Raw genomic sequence first — 15810 nt, 5'->3', positions numbered from 1 at the left:
ACTCTAATACTTTGGCCACCTGATGCAAAGAACTGACTCATTGGAAAAGAGCCTGATGCTGGGAAAGATAGAAGGTAGGAGGAGACGGGGATGACAGAGATGAGATGGTTGGATGGCATCACTGACTCAATGGACATGAGTTTGAGCAAGCTCCGGGAGTTGGTGATGGACAGGGAAGCCTGGCATGCTGCAGTCCATGGGGTTGCAAAGAGTCGGATACAACTGAGCGACTGAACTGAACTATAGACGAGGTAGAAAGAAGGATGGAAGTATAATTGAAATCATAGTAAGGTAATTGGCTGGGTGAATGGAATATTTGTAAAAATGGATGAATAGATGTTTAAATAGTTGGGTGGGTAGGTGGCTGGTTATGTGATTGGAGAATGGATGAACAAATGGGTGGATAACACTTGGGATGACTAGATAGATGGTTATATAGACTATGAGTGGTTGGATGATTGGATAGATACCTGAATTGATGACCAAATGGTGAGATGGTGAGGTGGATGGGTGGATGCTTGTCTGGATGAATGAACGGTTGCACGGTGAGATGGAAAGATGGATGGAGGGTTAAGTAGGTGAATGAGTGGCTAAATGTATGGATGGGTATTTGAATGAGTAATTGGATAGAATGACTAATGGTTAATGGGTGACTGATAGTAATACTGTGATAGTTGGATACCTGATTGCAAGAATGGTATAATGGTTAGATGGACAGGTGGTTAAATGGAGGTAGAGAATCCCCAGAGTTAGCTGCTGAAAATATGGGTCAACCTCACTGTAATCTGCCAACGTAGGTTTCTTTCAATAAGTGGAGGAGTTGTACTGGATGAATTGACTTCTGGCTGGAGAAGAGAGAGAGACTGGAGCAGAGCCACCCAGGGAACCAGTGATGTGAACACTCCTGAATCCGCCCTGTTTTCCCCTTGACACCCTGGCTACTTAGGTACCCACTTGTAATCACGTGCTATCCACCTTTCCCTTGCAGCCACCATCACAACCTGCTGTCAGATAGAGAACAGAGTTGTGGTTGCCAAGGGTGGAGGGGAGAGGGACGGGCTGGGAATCTGGGGTTGGTAGATGCAAACTACTACATTTAGAGTGGATAAACAACAAGATCCTAATGTACAGCACAGGGGGCAATATTCAGTATCCTGCAATAAACCATAATGGAAACGAATGTGTATATGTGTATAACTGAGGCACTTTGCTGATTTGCAGAGATTGGCACAGCACTGTAAATCAACTATACTTCAGTATTTGAAAAAAATAAAGTAGTCCTACCTCCAAATACTAAAAGAAGAAAAAAACTGCTGTCAAGAAAAATTCTGTTTAGAGTTTAACAACGAGTAAATTTACTTATAAAAAATAAATTTTATTTTAAAAGACTTCCGTTAGCGGCACGAATAGTAGACTCTCAGCTGTCCACACAGAAAGAGGTTTGGGGTGAAACAGACCTGTCCCTTAATCCTGAAATTAAGGGGACACTGCCTAGGTGGTCAACTACTTCTCTGTTGTGATGACTGACTGCCGAAGGCTGGTGCTGACGGGCCACAGTCGGAAAGTGTTTCCTTCTGAATTCTAGATGACTCGGAGCTCTCAGTGGGTAAAGACAGTATCTCTCTCATTCTGTAAGAGATGGCAATTAATGAATGCTGGATGATGGATGGATGGATGGATGGTGGATGATAGGCAGATGGATGGACGATGGACGGATGGATGGATGGTGGGCAGATGGATGGATAAATGGATGGACGGATGGATGGGTAGCTAAGATTCAGTAGTCCCAGGCTGCTTGCCTTCACTGTTTATCCAAAAGTATCTTGCAGCCCTCTGGGACACTCTTAGAAGTAGAGTAACTGGACTGTGCAATAGTCCCAAACAAAAGCCCTTGGCCTGGAAGTCTGAGCATAACACCAGCACTTCCTGGCCAGCTCAGCAGAAGGACAGAGAATCAAAGAAGTCTTCAGGTCAGCCTCCAGGGCTGAAGGTATTTGTTTCACAAGGGATTTAGAAATCAGAGAGCTAACATGGGGATTTTTCAGTTGCAAAGGCATAAATACCATCAAAGTGGCTTTTTTAAAAAAAGATGTCTTTGGCCTGCTTGACTGAAAAGTTCAGGAATGTGTGATCTCAGACCCCATCACCACCCCAAATGCAGAATTCAACAAGTGTCTTTAAACTCTTTTAAATTCAGCCTCTCTGTCTCTACCCCTGGACTCTTGTTTCCTCTAACTTGGCTTCATTCGTGGACAGTAATTCACACGCTTGGGGTAAAAGATGCGGCAGGAGTGATTCAACAAAGATTTCTATTGATTGAGCCTTGGTTAATTCTTAGAAGGATAATTGCTTAGGAAAGATAGGTTAAATTTATTATGTGAGATTAAAGTGTCCTGATGGTTGAAATATTTCGAGTTCGTTCTTCCTTAGTTATTTGCAGCCAAAAGCATCTCAACATATACAGCACGTAATAAATAGTAGTAGTAGCAGTATTATATCACATGGGCTCAGATGTCTACTCAGAAAATCAGTCATTCGAGTGGAGTGGACATTTTTCCATCAGATATTAATCGAGTATCTACAATGCATTGGCAGTGTCCCAGGTACAACAGACACATATTTGAATAAGACATTGTGCTTGCAAAAACAAATTGAGAAATTTGACCACCTTAAAAAACTTACAGAAAAACGTAAGTAAGGCTTCCCTGGTGGCTCAGTGGTAAAGAATTTGCCTGCCAATGTAGGAAATGCTGGTTCGATCCCTGGTCTGGAAAGTTTCTACATTCTGAGGGGCAACTAGACCCGTGCACTACAGCTTACTGAGCCTGTGCTCTAGAGCCCAGGAGCCCCAAATACTGAAGCCCACTTGCCCTACAGCCTGTTCACAACAAGAAAAGCCACGGCAGTGAGAAGCCTGTGCACCACAGCTAAAGAGCAGCCCCCGCTCTCCCCAGCGAGAGAAAGGCCCTCACAGCAACGAAGACCCAGCACAGCCACAAATAAACTATAAAAATAAAAACATGAGACAAAAGTCAAATTGAAATTCAAATCGCAGACAACAGCAAGTGTTAATCCCCCTTAATACAAAAAAAGCTCCTAGAAATAAATAGTAGGCCAACAACCCAAATAAAAAATGATCAGAGGCCATGAACAGACATTTTTGTATTTTTTTTAAGTACAACTGGTTCTTAAACTTATACAAAGATGCTCAAGTTCACTCATAATAAGAGAAATGCAGATATTTTGAGATACCATTTTTCACATCAGATTGACAAAAATTCGAAAGTTTTATGACTCACAGAGCTGGTGGAGCTGTGGGGCTTCGTGCATTGCTTATGGAAGCTGAAATTGGTACACCTAAGGAGGGAAAGTTGGCCATATTTATCCAATTTGTAAGTTTGACTCAGTAATTCCACTTCTGAGACTCTATCTACAGATATATTTACGTAAGCATGCATATTCTGTATAGAGTTATTTTCTACAATACCATCTGTAATAGCAAAGAATGAAAACCAACCGAATATCCATCAGCAGTGGACTGATACATATTGGCTGTGGGACTTTTTATTTCATTGGAGTTTGGATCTTACTCCAAATCCAGTGAGAAGACGCCAGAAAGTTTAAAGCAGGAGAGGGGCATGATCTGACTTCTATTTTTAAAAAAATATCCTGATCTGGGGGATGGGTACCCAAGTATAACCATGTGTAAGAAAATGTCACGATGCACACTGGAGCTTGGTGCAGTAAGCTGGGTGTAGGTTACAAAGGGAGAAAATACCCTCAAAGTCATGAGAAAGCCCACGATCCGCTGTTTTTGCCCAGACACCCTGCCTCCATCCTTCCCGCTGGAAACCATGCTCCCCGACGCAGATGAGGAGGGACGACGTCTCCAGGTCCCCTAAAGGGCCCCTCGTGGTCCTTCCCAGCCTCTCCCCGGCCTTCCACCTCTCTCCTGATTTCTGTCACCCCAGATCTCCAAGCTCCTATAAATGGACCCATACAGAATGCAGCCTGGCTTCTTTACTCACATGTCGTCCGGACGCATAGACAGTCCATTCTGGGTAAGGGAAAATCTGGGTTGAGCGCGCTCTGCGGTTCTCCCCCAGCGCCCGCAGCCCCAGCGATGCTGCCGGCTCAGCACCCGCGACGCTGTGCTCGCCAGTGACCACCAGAGGGCAGTGCGAGCCCGCCATTGGCCCCAACTGCCCGCAGGTGCCACCCAAACATAGGCCTGGAAATCGCACTGCAAGGATTCCAGAAGCACTTTCTTAGGCTGCGCCCTTGCTTCGGGGAGTGCTTCCCTGAAACTGCAGCACCTTCAAGGATGTGTTCAGGCCCAAGAGTTAAGGATTAATTGACCTGCTGTGGTCACAATGGGGATTCCAGCAGAGGGCAGCATGGTGGCCTCGAGCCATCAGTAACCACTGCCCTGGAAGCACTTCTTCCTACACTCAGCCCGGCTTTAAAAGTTAACTGCCCTAATGCTTAATAATACCATCGTCATGATAGTTTAAATTGTTTACCAAAATGTTGGGGGGTTTTTTTATCCATAAATTCAATATAGCAAAATATGCAGAAGTTCATTCAAGGATGATGGATACGCCAGCTCCAGCCAAATACTGATTTTAAAATTCAACCATCAAGTATTTGGCCAAAAATGAGTATTTGGGGAACTCAGGCTGCAGGGGAGAGGGTGTCTCTTTGCCCCTGTAGCTCCGTCCCCACCGCACGGGTACTGGGACCACAGAAGCCCAGCCCTCCTGTCTCCTGTAGCCCTTGGGTCCCTGCACGCCACCTGGCGTTTCTGAATGAGGAGCTGCACACAAGCCTGGCTTCTGCGTTTATTAAACACCTGCTCTGCCCCAGGCACCCGGCTAAGCCCTTGACCTGCACTAGCTCCTTTCATCGCAGTCACACAGGTGCTGTCTGGAGAGGACAGATTGCACGTGGTTAAGATGTGGCCTGGGGTCAAATCCCAGCTCTTCCTTTTCCTGTTTGTGGAAACGTCACTCTCTGAACCTCAGCTTTCTCACCTGTAAAATGGGGTTGATGAGAAAACCCACCTCACAGAAATGTTGCCAGCACTGAATACATTCAGACATGAACATTTTTTATTTGAAAGCCTCCTTTTCGGTCACTGCACATGAGAAATGCATGTTATATACATCAAGAGCCAGTCTAACGTAGATATATGTGTGTGCATATTGTGTGTCTAAAACTAAAATATGTTCCACAAAGCAATGCTGACCTATAATACTATGATCCATCCTGTTATTTTCCATCCTGTCCTGGTTTCTATTTAAAAGATGCAGGCCACAATCCACTAAATTGACTCCATGACCCACCGTTTAGAAAATACTGGTTCAGTAAAAGGCTCGGCAGACCATGTTGTTCTCAGGAGTCCCATTTTACAGAAGGGGAAACTGAGGCCCAGAGAGTGTCGTGGCTTGCCTGTGACCCCACCCACTGGAAGGTTACAGAGCCCAGACTCCAACCCAGTATCTCTGACGCCTAAATTAAGGCTCTTCCACACAAGATGCACACTGGCCAGATCTGACCCACAGAGAAGTTTGACTGATTTTCACAATGTTTGCAAAATTTGGTACAACTATAGATAACTTGGAAGACATAACTCAAAATATGAATCTTCAACTTTCCACTTAAAAAAGTGGGCAATCTGGCAACACGGGGACCTACGTACGCACGGGATCAGCAGGAGCCACACCAGAGCTGCCACTTTGAGCTGCTCTCCAGGTTCACTCGTTTACCCCAGTCCCCACCGTGCCATGGAGAGAGGAGCCTGGCGGGTTACAGTCCATGGGGCCTCAGAGAGTCAGACATGACTTAGCAACTAAACAACAGCAATCACTGCCGTTTTGTGTCCCTGACACTGAGACAAACCATCAATTGCTGGAGTCTATGGTTTTTTCAGAATGGAGAAATATTTTTCTATCACAAAAGGAAAATCAGGACTTCCCTCGTGGTCCAGTGGTTAAGAATCTGTCTGCCAATGTAGGGGACACAGGTTCGAGCACTGGTCTGGGAAGATCCCACATGCCGTGGGACAACTAAGCCCATGAAAACCATTGACCCCACATTCTAGAGCCCATGTTCTGGAAAAAAGGGAAGCCACCAAAGAGAGGCCCACGCACCGCAACTAGAGAAAGCTCTCTCACAGGAATTATTTTGGACCCAGTACAGTCCAAAATAATAAATTTTTTCAAAAAAGAAAAAACAAAAACTAAACCAAGGGACCTACATTTCAAAAAAAAAAAGCACAAATCTTTTCTCACATATTTAAATACAAAGAAAACACATCAATATCAACTTAACCCCAAATCTGTTTCACCTGTCTCTATTCCCTGACTTGTTGAGAATTTGCAACCCCCATCCTAACACTACCTTTATCTACCTCCGCCTGGTTTGCCCACCACTGTGTCCCCAGCACCCGAAACTGCTCAGCCAAGAAAAAGTGCCTAATTAAGAATGAATGGCTTTTACGCAAAAGCTTCTCCTAACAAATACGCAGTAACGGTGAGAGCAGGCACTCTTTGGTCAACAGGACGGCTCGAGTCCGGCTTCTGCCGTAACTAGCTGTGTGACCTCAGGCAGTTTCCTCCGTCTCTCTGGGCCCCGTTGTGTCCTCAGCTGCAAAAGGCACCGTGTACATAAGTGACCGGGAATGTGAAAAACGCAGGATAAATGAAGTTCCCTTCTCCTCCTTCATTTCGTCAAGGTGAGCCGAGGTCAGTACTCAATCATGTTAACAAGCCCTCTGGTGACCAGTTAGCCTGGCCTTGGATTATCTGCGGGCCAGGGAGGTGATGGTTTCCCATTAACATCATGGCCTGAAAAGAAAGCCCTGGGCCAGAAGGCAACATCAGAGAGTCAATCCCCAGGCACACCTCTGGGTGAGAACTGGCTTTCTCAACGTCCGAGCGTGCCTCTCGCTGCTTACCTTCCTGAACTGAAGAGGCTGGAGAGCAGAAAATTTCATCTCCCAGACTCCCTTGCAGCCAGGGATCTGAAGCCTCTAAGGGCTCACCCATCAGCCGTGTCCACAAGACACCTGTGTGTGTGCTGAGAAAGGGCAAATGGCTGAGCACAGGAGACTGGCCTGCAGATGAGCAGGGCCTCCTGATCCTGGGGCCTGGCTCCCCTGGGGCCCAGGCCTGCAGTGTGGCTTCCTCGGCCCTTCTGAGATTCTGTAAATACTCATGATGTTATCAGTCATACCCTAGGAAATTTGAGCAAACTCAGGGAGACAGCGGAGGACAGAGCACTGACATGCTGCAGTCCACTGGATTGCAAAGAATTGGCAAGACTTAGCGACTGAACAACAGCCACACCCCATCAGGGAAGCAGCTAGATCCAGCCCACGTGGCTGGGGTATAAAGAACCTGCCTGCCGATGCAGGAGATGCAAAAGATGCAAGTTCGAGCCTGGGGTGGAGAAGATCCCCTGCAGGAGGGCATGGCAACCCACTCCAGTATTCTTGCCTGGAGAATCCTACGGACAAAGGAAGCATGACGGGGTACAGTCCACCGGGTGACACAGAGTCAGACACGACTGAAGCAACTTAGCATGCACACATGCACGCACAATTTATTATAAGAATTATTAATAAGCCTTATATGTCAGCATGTGGGAGGAGGCTGAGAAGTGAGGTCTGAACAGGGACTTGTGGAGCCACCAACCAGGCAAACTGAGAGGCCATGGGGTCCATCTAGTCACCAAGTGAGGCTGCCGAGGGCCAACAGTAGAGAAATGGATCAGGAACCATTGCCTCTGCAGCCCAGCGGCCGGTGACAGCCAGGTGCTGATGCCCAGGAGTCAGGAGGAAGACATGGACACAGCCCAGAGGACAGGAAGGACACGCCAGAGCCTGCAGGCAGGTCTGCGGCTATTTGTCACCACATCAAACTGCAGCGACCTTGTAAGAGGACAGACTGCTGCTCCCCGTCCACCTTCAAACTCTCTCCCAAGTTACTTTTGGTCAATTTCTACCTGGGAACCAAAGAAAGGGATTCTGGGAAATACAGTCCCAGCCTAGCCAGATAAACACAGCGGAGCACAGACCAGTGAGCACAGACTAGTGGCTCAGTAAACCCTTCTGCTTCAATTAGTAGGGTGACTTCTGCTGAGGTAAACTGACCTGACTGATAGACTTTGGACAAGTCTGCAGTGGGTAGACATTTTTGGTCAATGCTTTAATTTCCCATCTTACAAATCTGCACTAGAAATAGCCTGAATCTCACTTTCCCAGACTCTCCTGCAGTCAGAATGTAAGCATGTGACGTAGGCTCAACCAATGAGATACACCCAGATGGTACCCAGGCTCAGCCAATCAAATACATGCAGATGGTACTTGGGCCTCAGTTAGCTACAGCCACGTGGAACGTAGGCTTAGCCAATGGATACACCTACAGGTGAAAGCAACGCAGGCGGATTCTGCTGCGTAGAGTTCCATCTAGAGGAAGTGGAAGAGACCTGACTAGTGTTACTAGTGACAGCGGCTGTGAGTGGACCAGTGGGCGTGACAGGAAGCTCCTGCAACATAATCTGTATGTTGCTCATGGCTGTCTCTCCAGCCCTCCCTCCCAGAGATCTGAGTCACTTAATATCCTTTGTAAGTTCCTTTCCTGCTCAGACTTAACCTATAATGGATTCTACTGTTTTCAAGTAAAAACCTGACGCTCCTCTAACTTCATTTAACTGCCAAGTCTGTTTCCCAGCCTAGACAGAGGGAAACGATGACCACTCCTGGGGGCAGTGGAGTCAGACAGAGGCATTTTTGTACACTTACCACAGTGCCACAGACTCTGGCCCCGTGTCATCGGAGGCGGTCACAGACCTGGGTCGTGAGTCAGGCAGACTGATTTGAATCCCGGCTCTGGCGCTGACTGACCTGTTTTGTGACCTTGAGCAGACCACTTTCCTCATCTGGAGAACGGACTGGGATTAGTGCCGGCCTCAGGGGGTTATCATGGAGACCAAAAGATTCCCGTACGGAGCAATCTCTCAGCACACAGCTCAGGGTGCGGGACGCACCCGCACCAGTGATGCTGGAGGGAATGTGAGTGGCCTTTGTTTTGCTGGATTAAAGAAAATAAGTAATAAAGGCGCTGTCCTGAGGGAGTCCAAGATGAAGATGGTCTGTGAACGCTGAAGTTTAGAAAACATTTACATGTTTAAAACCCAACCTTGACTAATGTCACTGAATCGTACACTTTAAAAAAATGGTTAAGAGGACAAATTTTGTTACATCTCTTTTACCCCATTAAAATAATAATAAAGTGAAATACCCATAGCAGTTATACACTTTAAATGCTATGTCAGTAAAGCTTTTTAAAATACCAACCACCCTGGCTTCCCACTTCCTTCTGATCCTAATTCAACCCCGCGCCCGCCGACCTCTCTTCTTTCTCTGACCTCATCAACCTCCAGCGCTGAATCCCTCATTCTGGCCTCACTCGCCTTCCTCCTCTTCTTAGAAGATCCAGACGCCCCCTCGGGTCTTTTTCATTTGCTCTCCCTCCTGCCTGGGATGTTCTTCCAACCAGGCTACAGGCTCTGAGATCGAGCTGCCCATCAGGATCACCTGAAGAGCTTTATGGAGGCCCAAGCCCCACCTCGGAAAGTCAGATGTCATTACCTGGGGAAGGAGGGCGGCACCTGGACATTTATTGGTGTGTTGTTCTAACAGGTGCGTCTAACGTTCAGCAGCGTTAAGAAGTCACTGCTCTACACATCACACTCAGTCCCCACCATCTTCAGGTTTCAGTTCAGAGGCCAGCTCTCCAAAAGGCCGTCCCCAGTCACACCATTTACCTCCCTTCCGTATCCTGCTTATTTCGTGTCCCCCCTAGGATTCTGTCATATACGTATCTGACTGCTTCCCAGTGAGAATGTCAGATGGATGAAGGCAGAGGCTGGGTCCTCAGTGCTCGGCTCACACAGGTGCTCAGCACACAGCTGTTGCCCGAGTGAACCTCCACCGGTCCCGCCTGGGTCTAGCGCCAGCTCTAGGGGCTGCAGTTCTCCAGGGAGGCCACGAGGTGGCGATAGTACCTGGCTGCATTAAAGGGCACTTTGTCAACAAAGATCCGTCGAGTCAAGGCTATGGTTTTTCCAGTAGTCATGTATGGATGTGAGAGTTGGACTATAAAGCAAGCTGAGCGCCGAAGAATCGATGCTTTTAAACTGTGGTTTTGGAGATGATTCTTGAGAGTTCCTTGGACTGCAAGGAGATTCAACCAGTCCATCCTAAAGGAGATCAGTCCTGGGTGTTCATGAAACCCCAATACTTTGGCCACCTGATGCGAAGAACTGACTCACTGGGAAAGACCCTGATGCTAGGAAAGACTGAAGGCAGGAGGAGAAGGGGACAACAGAGGGTGAGATGGTTGGATGCCATCACCGACTCGACGGACATGAGTTTGGGTAAACTCCGGGAGTTGGTGATGGACAGGGAGGCCTGGCATGCTGCAGTCCATGGGGTCGCAAAGAGTCGGACACGACTGAGCGACTGAACTGAACGAGACCCACCAGGCCAGCTGGGCAGGGTGGGGTGGGGAGGGGGACCCATCCTGCCCTGCGCCCGGTCATCGCTCAGAGACAGGGGCAAGAACCACGGCAGACAGCATGGGGTTCTTCCTCTCCTCATTCCTAGACTCACAGCAACTGAGCCCTGAGAACACTCCACTCAGACTGAAGTCAGAGAGAGAAGGCCCCACTGCCCTGTCTGGAGCCTCCAAGTCCTCCCCCTCTTCCCTGGCCCCTCACTGAGCCCTGGATGTAAGCTGGGATGACTCCCACAGGCCCCTCAGCTGGCTCATGACCTGCACACGAGGCAGGTGTGCCAGCCACGCCTGAATATCCGTCAACTGGGGCTGTGACACACACTGTCACCTTCCACGTGGCAGGCTCCCACACCCACGAAGAAGAACAAAGACGCTCTTGTACGGTCCTCTCTAAACCAGTCCCATTCGGTTCCTTTCACAGCACTGGCCAGGGATGGCCTGAGGGGCCAAACCATGCCCTGCTCTTGTCCAGCCATGAGCTGAGGCGTGTTCACATGTTTAAGTGATTGAAAAAAACAAAACCAAAATAATTACATGATGCATGAAGACGAAATGACCAGGGTGTGCCTGGGCAGTCAAGGTCACACGTTGCCCACAGAGCTCCTTATAGCGGAGGCTGCCATCCCGGCCACAGAAACACAAATTCACTCCCTCCCAGTGTTCTTCCAGGACTGACCCAGGATTTCCCTTCTGTCTCCATCTCTGTCAGTAAATCCCCAAGAACTGGACTTCCCAGGAAAGCTCCCAGTGGGGGCCGTGATTTATAATGTGGAGAGAGGGGCTCCTGACCTTGTGTGGCCCTGTCTCTGTGTTTGGTCCAAACCTGACATGGCCATCCCAACCAAAGGGAAAACCGCAAATTCGAGGACGACCAAGGCATTTTTCCAGAACAGTTTAATTAAAAAAAGGGTGAAGAATCTGAAAAACTTAAGGGGTGGGGGGAACCCAAGAGAGCATACCGCGTGAGTCCACTGGCTCAGTCACAAAGAAACACCATCATCAAAAAAGATATTTAAGTTTAATACAAATTTTATACAAAGAAAATGTGAAAAAATACTTCCATATGCTAAAAGCAATTATGCTTCACAAATAAGGCCAGCTAGGCTAGGTTTTTTTTTGTTGTTGTTTTTTTTTGACAACTGCAATCGACAAATGTTCTTTCCTGTTTTCTTCTAGGACTCTCTTTTTTATTTCTTTTCTAATATGGGTAACTAGCTGGAAACTGTACAGTTCGCATCCTCTTATCAACAATGAAGAGAAAGGAAACGAGACTAAGATGTACAACAGAATGTACTGGAATGATATCGTACAATTAATTTTTCTCATATACATACATCGCCTTTTTGCCTTGTTCAATGCTTCTTGTTTTACACGACATACAAAATGGTTCTACAGCATACGTAGTGTAACCGACAGCACGGCGGCCTCCTGCTTCCCCTCAAACTGCCTTTGTTTCATGCTGACGTAAGAACGTAAAATGCCATCGCATAAATATTACATACATGCTTCATCTCAGACGCAAATGTCCTCTCCGCGTGCGTCTCGCCTTTGACCTCTCACTTCCGTGAAGCACAGCCATCTCTTACCGAGCGGGTGTGAGTGTCTTTAAAGGAAACACAAAGCAAAGGAAAACTCTCTGTTTCGGAGCTTCTGACTCGAACGCTTTCTACGGTCCTCTCTTCTGCAAACTGAGCTGAGCGGGGCTTGTTTCTAGTTAATCTTCTGTAAACAAGGATGTGGGTGTGGGTTTTTTTTGTCTTTTTTCCCTTTTATAGGAGTAGAGTCATCGTGGAAATCACATAAAATTAACGAGCTCCTCCGTGTGTCCTTCTGGTCCAGAGAGCTTGCCTTTTGTAACATGACAACGTAGTATTTGAAAGGGGCCAATGGGTGCATGGGATGTGTCCGCAGCAGCACCAAATTCTGTGCTGGAAATTCCTGATCCCAATGTGCCGCGCACTGACATACGAATGGAAACAGCTCACGGGGCATCAGAGGAGGAGGAGCTGTGCGCCCCAAAGCGAGCCCCGCGCCCTCTCCGCACCCTGTGACAGACGGGCTGAATGACCATCCTTTCTCCAGCATCCAAACCTTCTTTTTGTTGCTGGGTGTGTTTTCTGTTTATTGTTTTTTTCTCCTCTCTCTTTTTATAAGTTAAAGTCAATACAAATATAAAAAGGGGAAGGTACTCTAGGCTCGATGACATCCACAAATTGTACATTATTTACATCTAAAGCAAAGGTTTCACGTGGGTGGAACAGTCCTCAGTCAAGGCTATCGCCGGACGTGACGTAGTGTGGGCGGCCCTCTGTGCCCGGTGCAGAGGCCGAGTCTGAATGGCTGGCATCCTCCAGGCTGAGGGTGGCGGTCTTCCGGTCTCACGTTTCTTTGCGGTTTCCGGTTTCCCTGGCGTCTGGGTTGTTTCCCTCCATGGGGCGGGCGGCCTGTGTCCCAGCGTGTCCCTAGTCCCAGAAGGTGTCCAGGCGGGACTCTTTCGGGATGAGGCTCTTCGAACTGGTACCGGCGTTGTGCTCGGAGCGGGCCGATCCTCGCTTCTCCTCGCTGCCACTCCAGCAACTGGATTTACTGCTCCGGGAATGGTCTGGGGAGGGGGGAAGCCAAGGGGAAACGGAGCTTTAGCATCCCTGCCCACCCCTGGCCAAGGGCAACCATCCCCTTCTACGTGATCTGCACCTGGTCCCCCAGGAAGCCACCTTCCCCTCCCGACTCCCCACAACACACAGGGGCAAAATCCTGCCACCGTTTACTGCCCTGCATTTGGTGGGGGTCTGTAAGGATTTAACAAGAGCTGGTTGGAAAAACAGGAGGGCATCATGCTCAGAGAAAATAAAGACAAGTGGGGAAAAGGTACTAAATTATCGAGGAAGATGTTTGTTGTGTGCCACTTGGGACCAGGCACCCTTGCTGCATGAGCAAACACCAAGTACCCATGTCCTCGCTGCGTCGGACCTTGGCCACTAAAAAAGGCACTGAAATTTGGCGTTCCATCTACTCACTTCTGTTAATGGGGTTTCTTTCATCATTGTACAGGCAACTTGAAAAAACAGACTTACACCTAAACCAGCCAAAGGAAAAGGAGTGAGGACCAGAATGGTTAAGCCCACCTGGGCTCAATAGTTAAGCCCACCTGGCTCCCAGTAAGGACGAGCTTAAGGGTCAACTGAAGGATGCAAGAACCAGAGTGAGACCTAAGGGAGCTTCAAGGACGTGTGCGTTGTAAGGAGCTACATCGAGGATGAGTAAGACGTGAGGACTCTGAAGGAAGAGCCAAAGGAGGTGTCTGTCCAGCTGGGAGACAGTCCAGCCTGCAGGCTCAGCGGGATGGTCGACTCTGAGAGACCCACCAGCACATCACTGAGATCCCATCATATCCGAGATCATTTACCAAGTTCAGACAGGTTGGGACAACACTTTTTTTAACTTCTTGAGGTGGGATGAAAATATTTGATCGAAAGAAGTCGGCTGTCAAGCTTAGAGACAGAATCGGAGTGAGGGAGCAAGGGACCGGATCACCGCCTAGAAGGGTGACCGCTCGTATCACCGCCTGGTGATAGAGGCCTGTGTGCGGTCCTGAGCTCTGGTTCTGGAAGAGAAGCAGCAAAGACAGTGATACGGATCTCCCAAGCCCTGGATTCACTCAGGAGGGAATGCTTCCTCGTCACTTGCATCTGTGACCCAAAGGGGGCACTACTGTGGTGGGCAGAGCTGGGGTCCGGGGTCCAGCTCTCTTACGGTCCTTGAATCCACCTCTTCTTACACGTTCTTCCCTAGTCGTGACACCTACACTGTTGCTCCTCTGGAAGGTCAGTGATGCAGCTGGTCATCACGACACGGGAACTCTGACTACAAGGCAGTCAAGTCACACTGGAGTCTCCCCAGCTCTGCTGAAGGCAGAGTCCAGCTGGGCAGCAGGGCTTAGCTTTCTTAGCACAGAAGCCGCATCCCAGAGCCAGGCTGGCCACCTGAGGAACTGCAGAGCTGACAGGACAGGGAGTGCTGGCTGGTTCAGCTGGTCACTGCAGAGCCTGTGACTCTAGAACTCATCATGAAAAGACCAAGGATGAAGCCCCTTCAAGAAGCCAGATGGGGAATTCCCTGGCAGTTCAGTGGTTAGGACTTGGTGCTTTCACTGCCAAGGGTAACAGGTTCAATCCCTGCTTGGGGAACTAAGATCCCATGAGCTGCACAGCATGGTCAAAAAAAAAAAAAGAAGCCAGACCATCTGTCCTGGCTCTCTCGTTTCCTACTGCAGTTTCCAATGGCCATCAGAGGCACAACGAGGAAGAAACCAGGCAAAGCCAAGACCCATCACTCAGGAGAACAGGAGAAGACACGCCCACAGAGAAAACACACACGGACACACACAAGACGAGCCCTCCGCCTGCCGGGAAAAGCTCCCCGCTGGCTGCCGTGAGGCGGGTTCATACTTACACTTCTGGGCTGGGTAGTTGGGGTGCGGCTGGTGGTCTGTGGAGGTTGGGGCAGAGGCAGGTTGCTTGTCGCACCTGTTGCTAACTGGAGAGATAGCACAGGCCCCCTCAGAGTCTGGCAGAGAGCTGAGTCCGCCAACCCCACGGGCTCGCTCTCCTGCTCATCAACAGGCTACTGGTCTTAGCATGGGGGGCTGCTGGGTCGATGTCACCATTTTCCAACTCAAGGCATTCACAGGAGACTAAGGCTTTTAAAAATGCATATTAAAACCATGAACAGGATCACTGGACACAGCACGAGAATACAGGTGGAATTACGGCATACAAGGACAGAAAAGCAACCACATGAAGCCATCAACTCCCAGAATTCTGACAGCAAATTTTTCTCGGAACCACTAGCTCTACCAAGAGCTTAATTCAGCCAGGGAAACGGAAGGTGCCGGCCCCACCACACTTAGGTGGGATGGCTCCACCCAAGGAACCCAGATTATTTAGGGCAAGTATAATCACAAATCTACTGCCAAGGCTGATGACAGATCAGAAAAGAGGGCGATGGAGGTGTGAGTGGTGAAAAGGACTGAGGGAGGAGCCACAGGTGAGATTCAGCGGGCCACTCTGAATCTCAGGACACCAACACGTAACTGTCTGAGATGGAAGAGCCCGAAATGTGCGACAGCAAAAGTGTCTCAATAAAACAACTGTCATGGCGAAGAACCTGGCAGGGAAATCGCTGAAGATACGATACAGGGGGGAGGAAAAAACCTCCAGGGAAAAGT

At 48.7% G+C, this 15810-nt stretch overlaps 1 protein-coding gene and 1 long non-coding RNA gene across 51 annotated transcripts in view; both read right to left on the bottom strand.

The window, feature by feature from the left end:
* Positions 1-1354: 1354 nt before the first annotated feature.
* Positions 1355-9408, bottom strand: LOC147360073 (uncharacterized). The gene is made up of 3 exons (XR_015138939.1): positions 8807-9408; positions 3300-3357; positions 1355-1629 (listed from the first exon to the last, which is right to left on the bottom strand). It is a non-coding gene; the product is annotated as an uncharacterized LOC147360073 (long non-coding RNA).
* A 2174-nt stretch (positions 9409-11582) lies between these two features.
* The window catches only part of ZMYND8 (zinc finger MYND-type containing 8), a 152730-nt gene continuing 148502 nt past the window's right edge, over positions 11583-15810 (bottom strand). For 28 of the 50 annotated variants that reach the window (XM_086331551.1, XM_086331523.1, XM_086331537.1 and 25 more), the window contains 2 exons: positions 15036-15119; positions 11583-13185 (listed from right to left, as the gene is read on the bottom strand). In XM_086331551.1, the coding sequence (XP_086187677.1) occupies positions 13046-13185; positions 15036-15119 (224 nt within the window). In that variant the 3' untranslated portion in view covers positions 11583-13045. The remainder of the gene's footprint in view (positions 13186-15035; positions 15120-15810) is intronic. The other 22 variants (XM_086331533.1, XM_086331515.1, XM_086331546.1 and 19 more) reach the window with 1 other exon arrangement.

This window comes from Bos grunniens, chromosome 13 (genome assembly GCF_055505025.1).
Source record: "Bos grunniens cultivar Pamir isolate PY7600 chromosome 13, Bosgru_T2T1.0, whole genome shotgun sequence".
In the NCBI taxonomy this organism is placed as follows: domain Eukaryota; kingdom Metazoa; phylum Chordata; class Mammalia; order Artiodactyla; family Bovidae; genus Bos; species Bos grunniens.
This window is presented reverse-complemented; position numbering and strand designations above follow the sequence as displayed.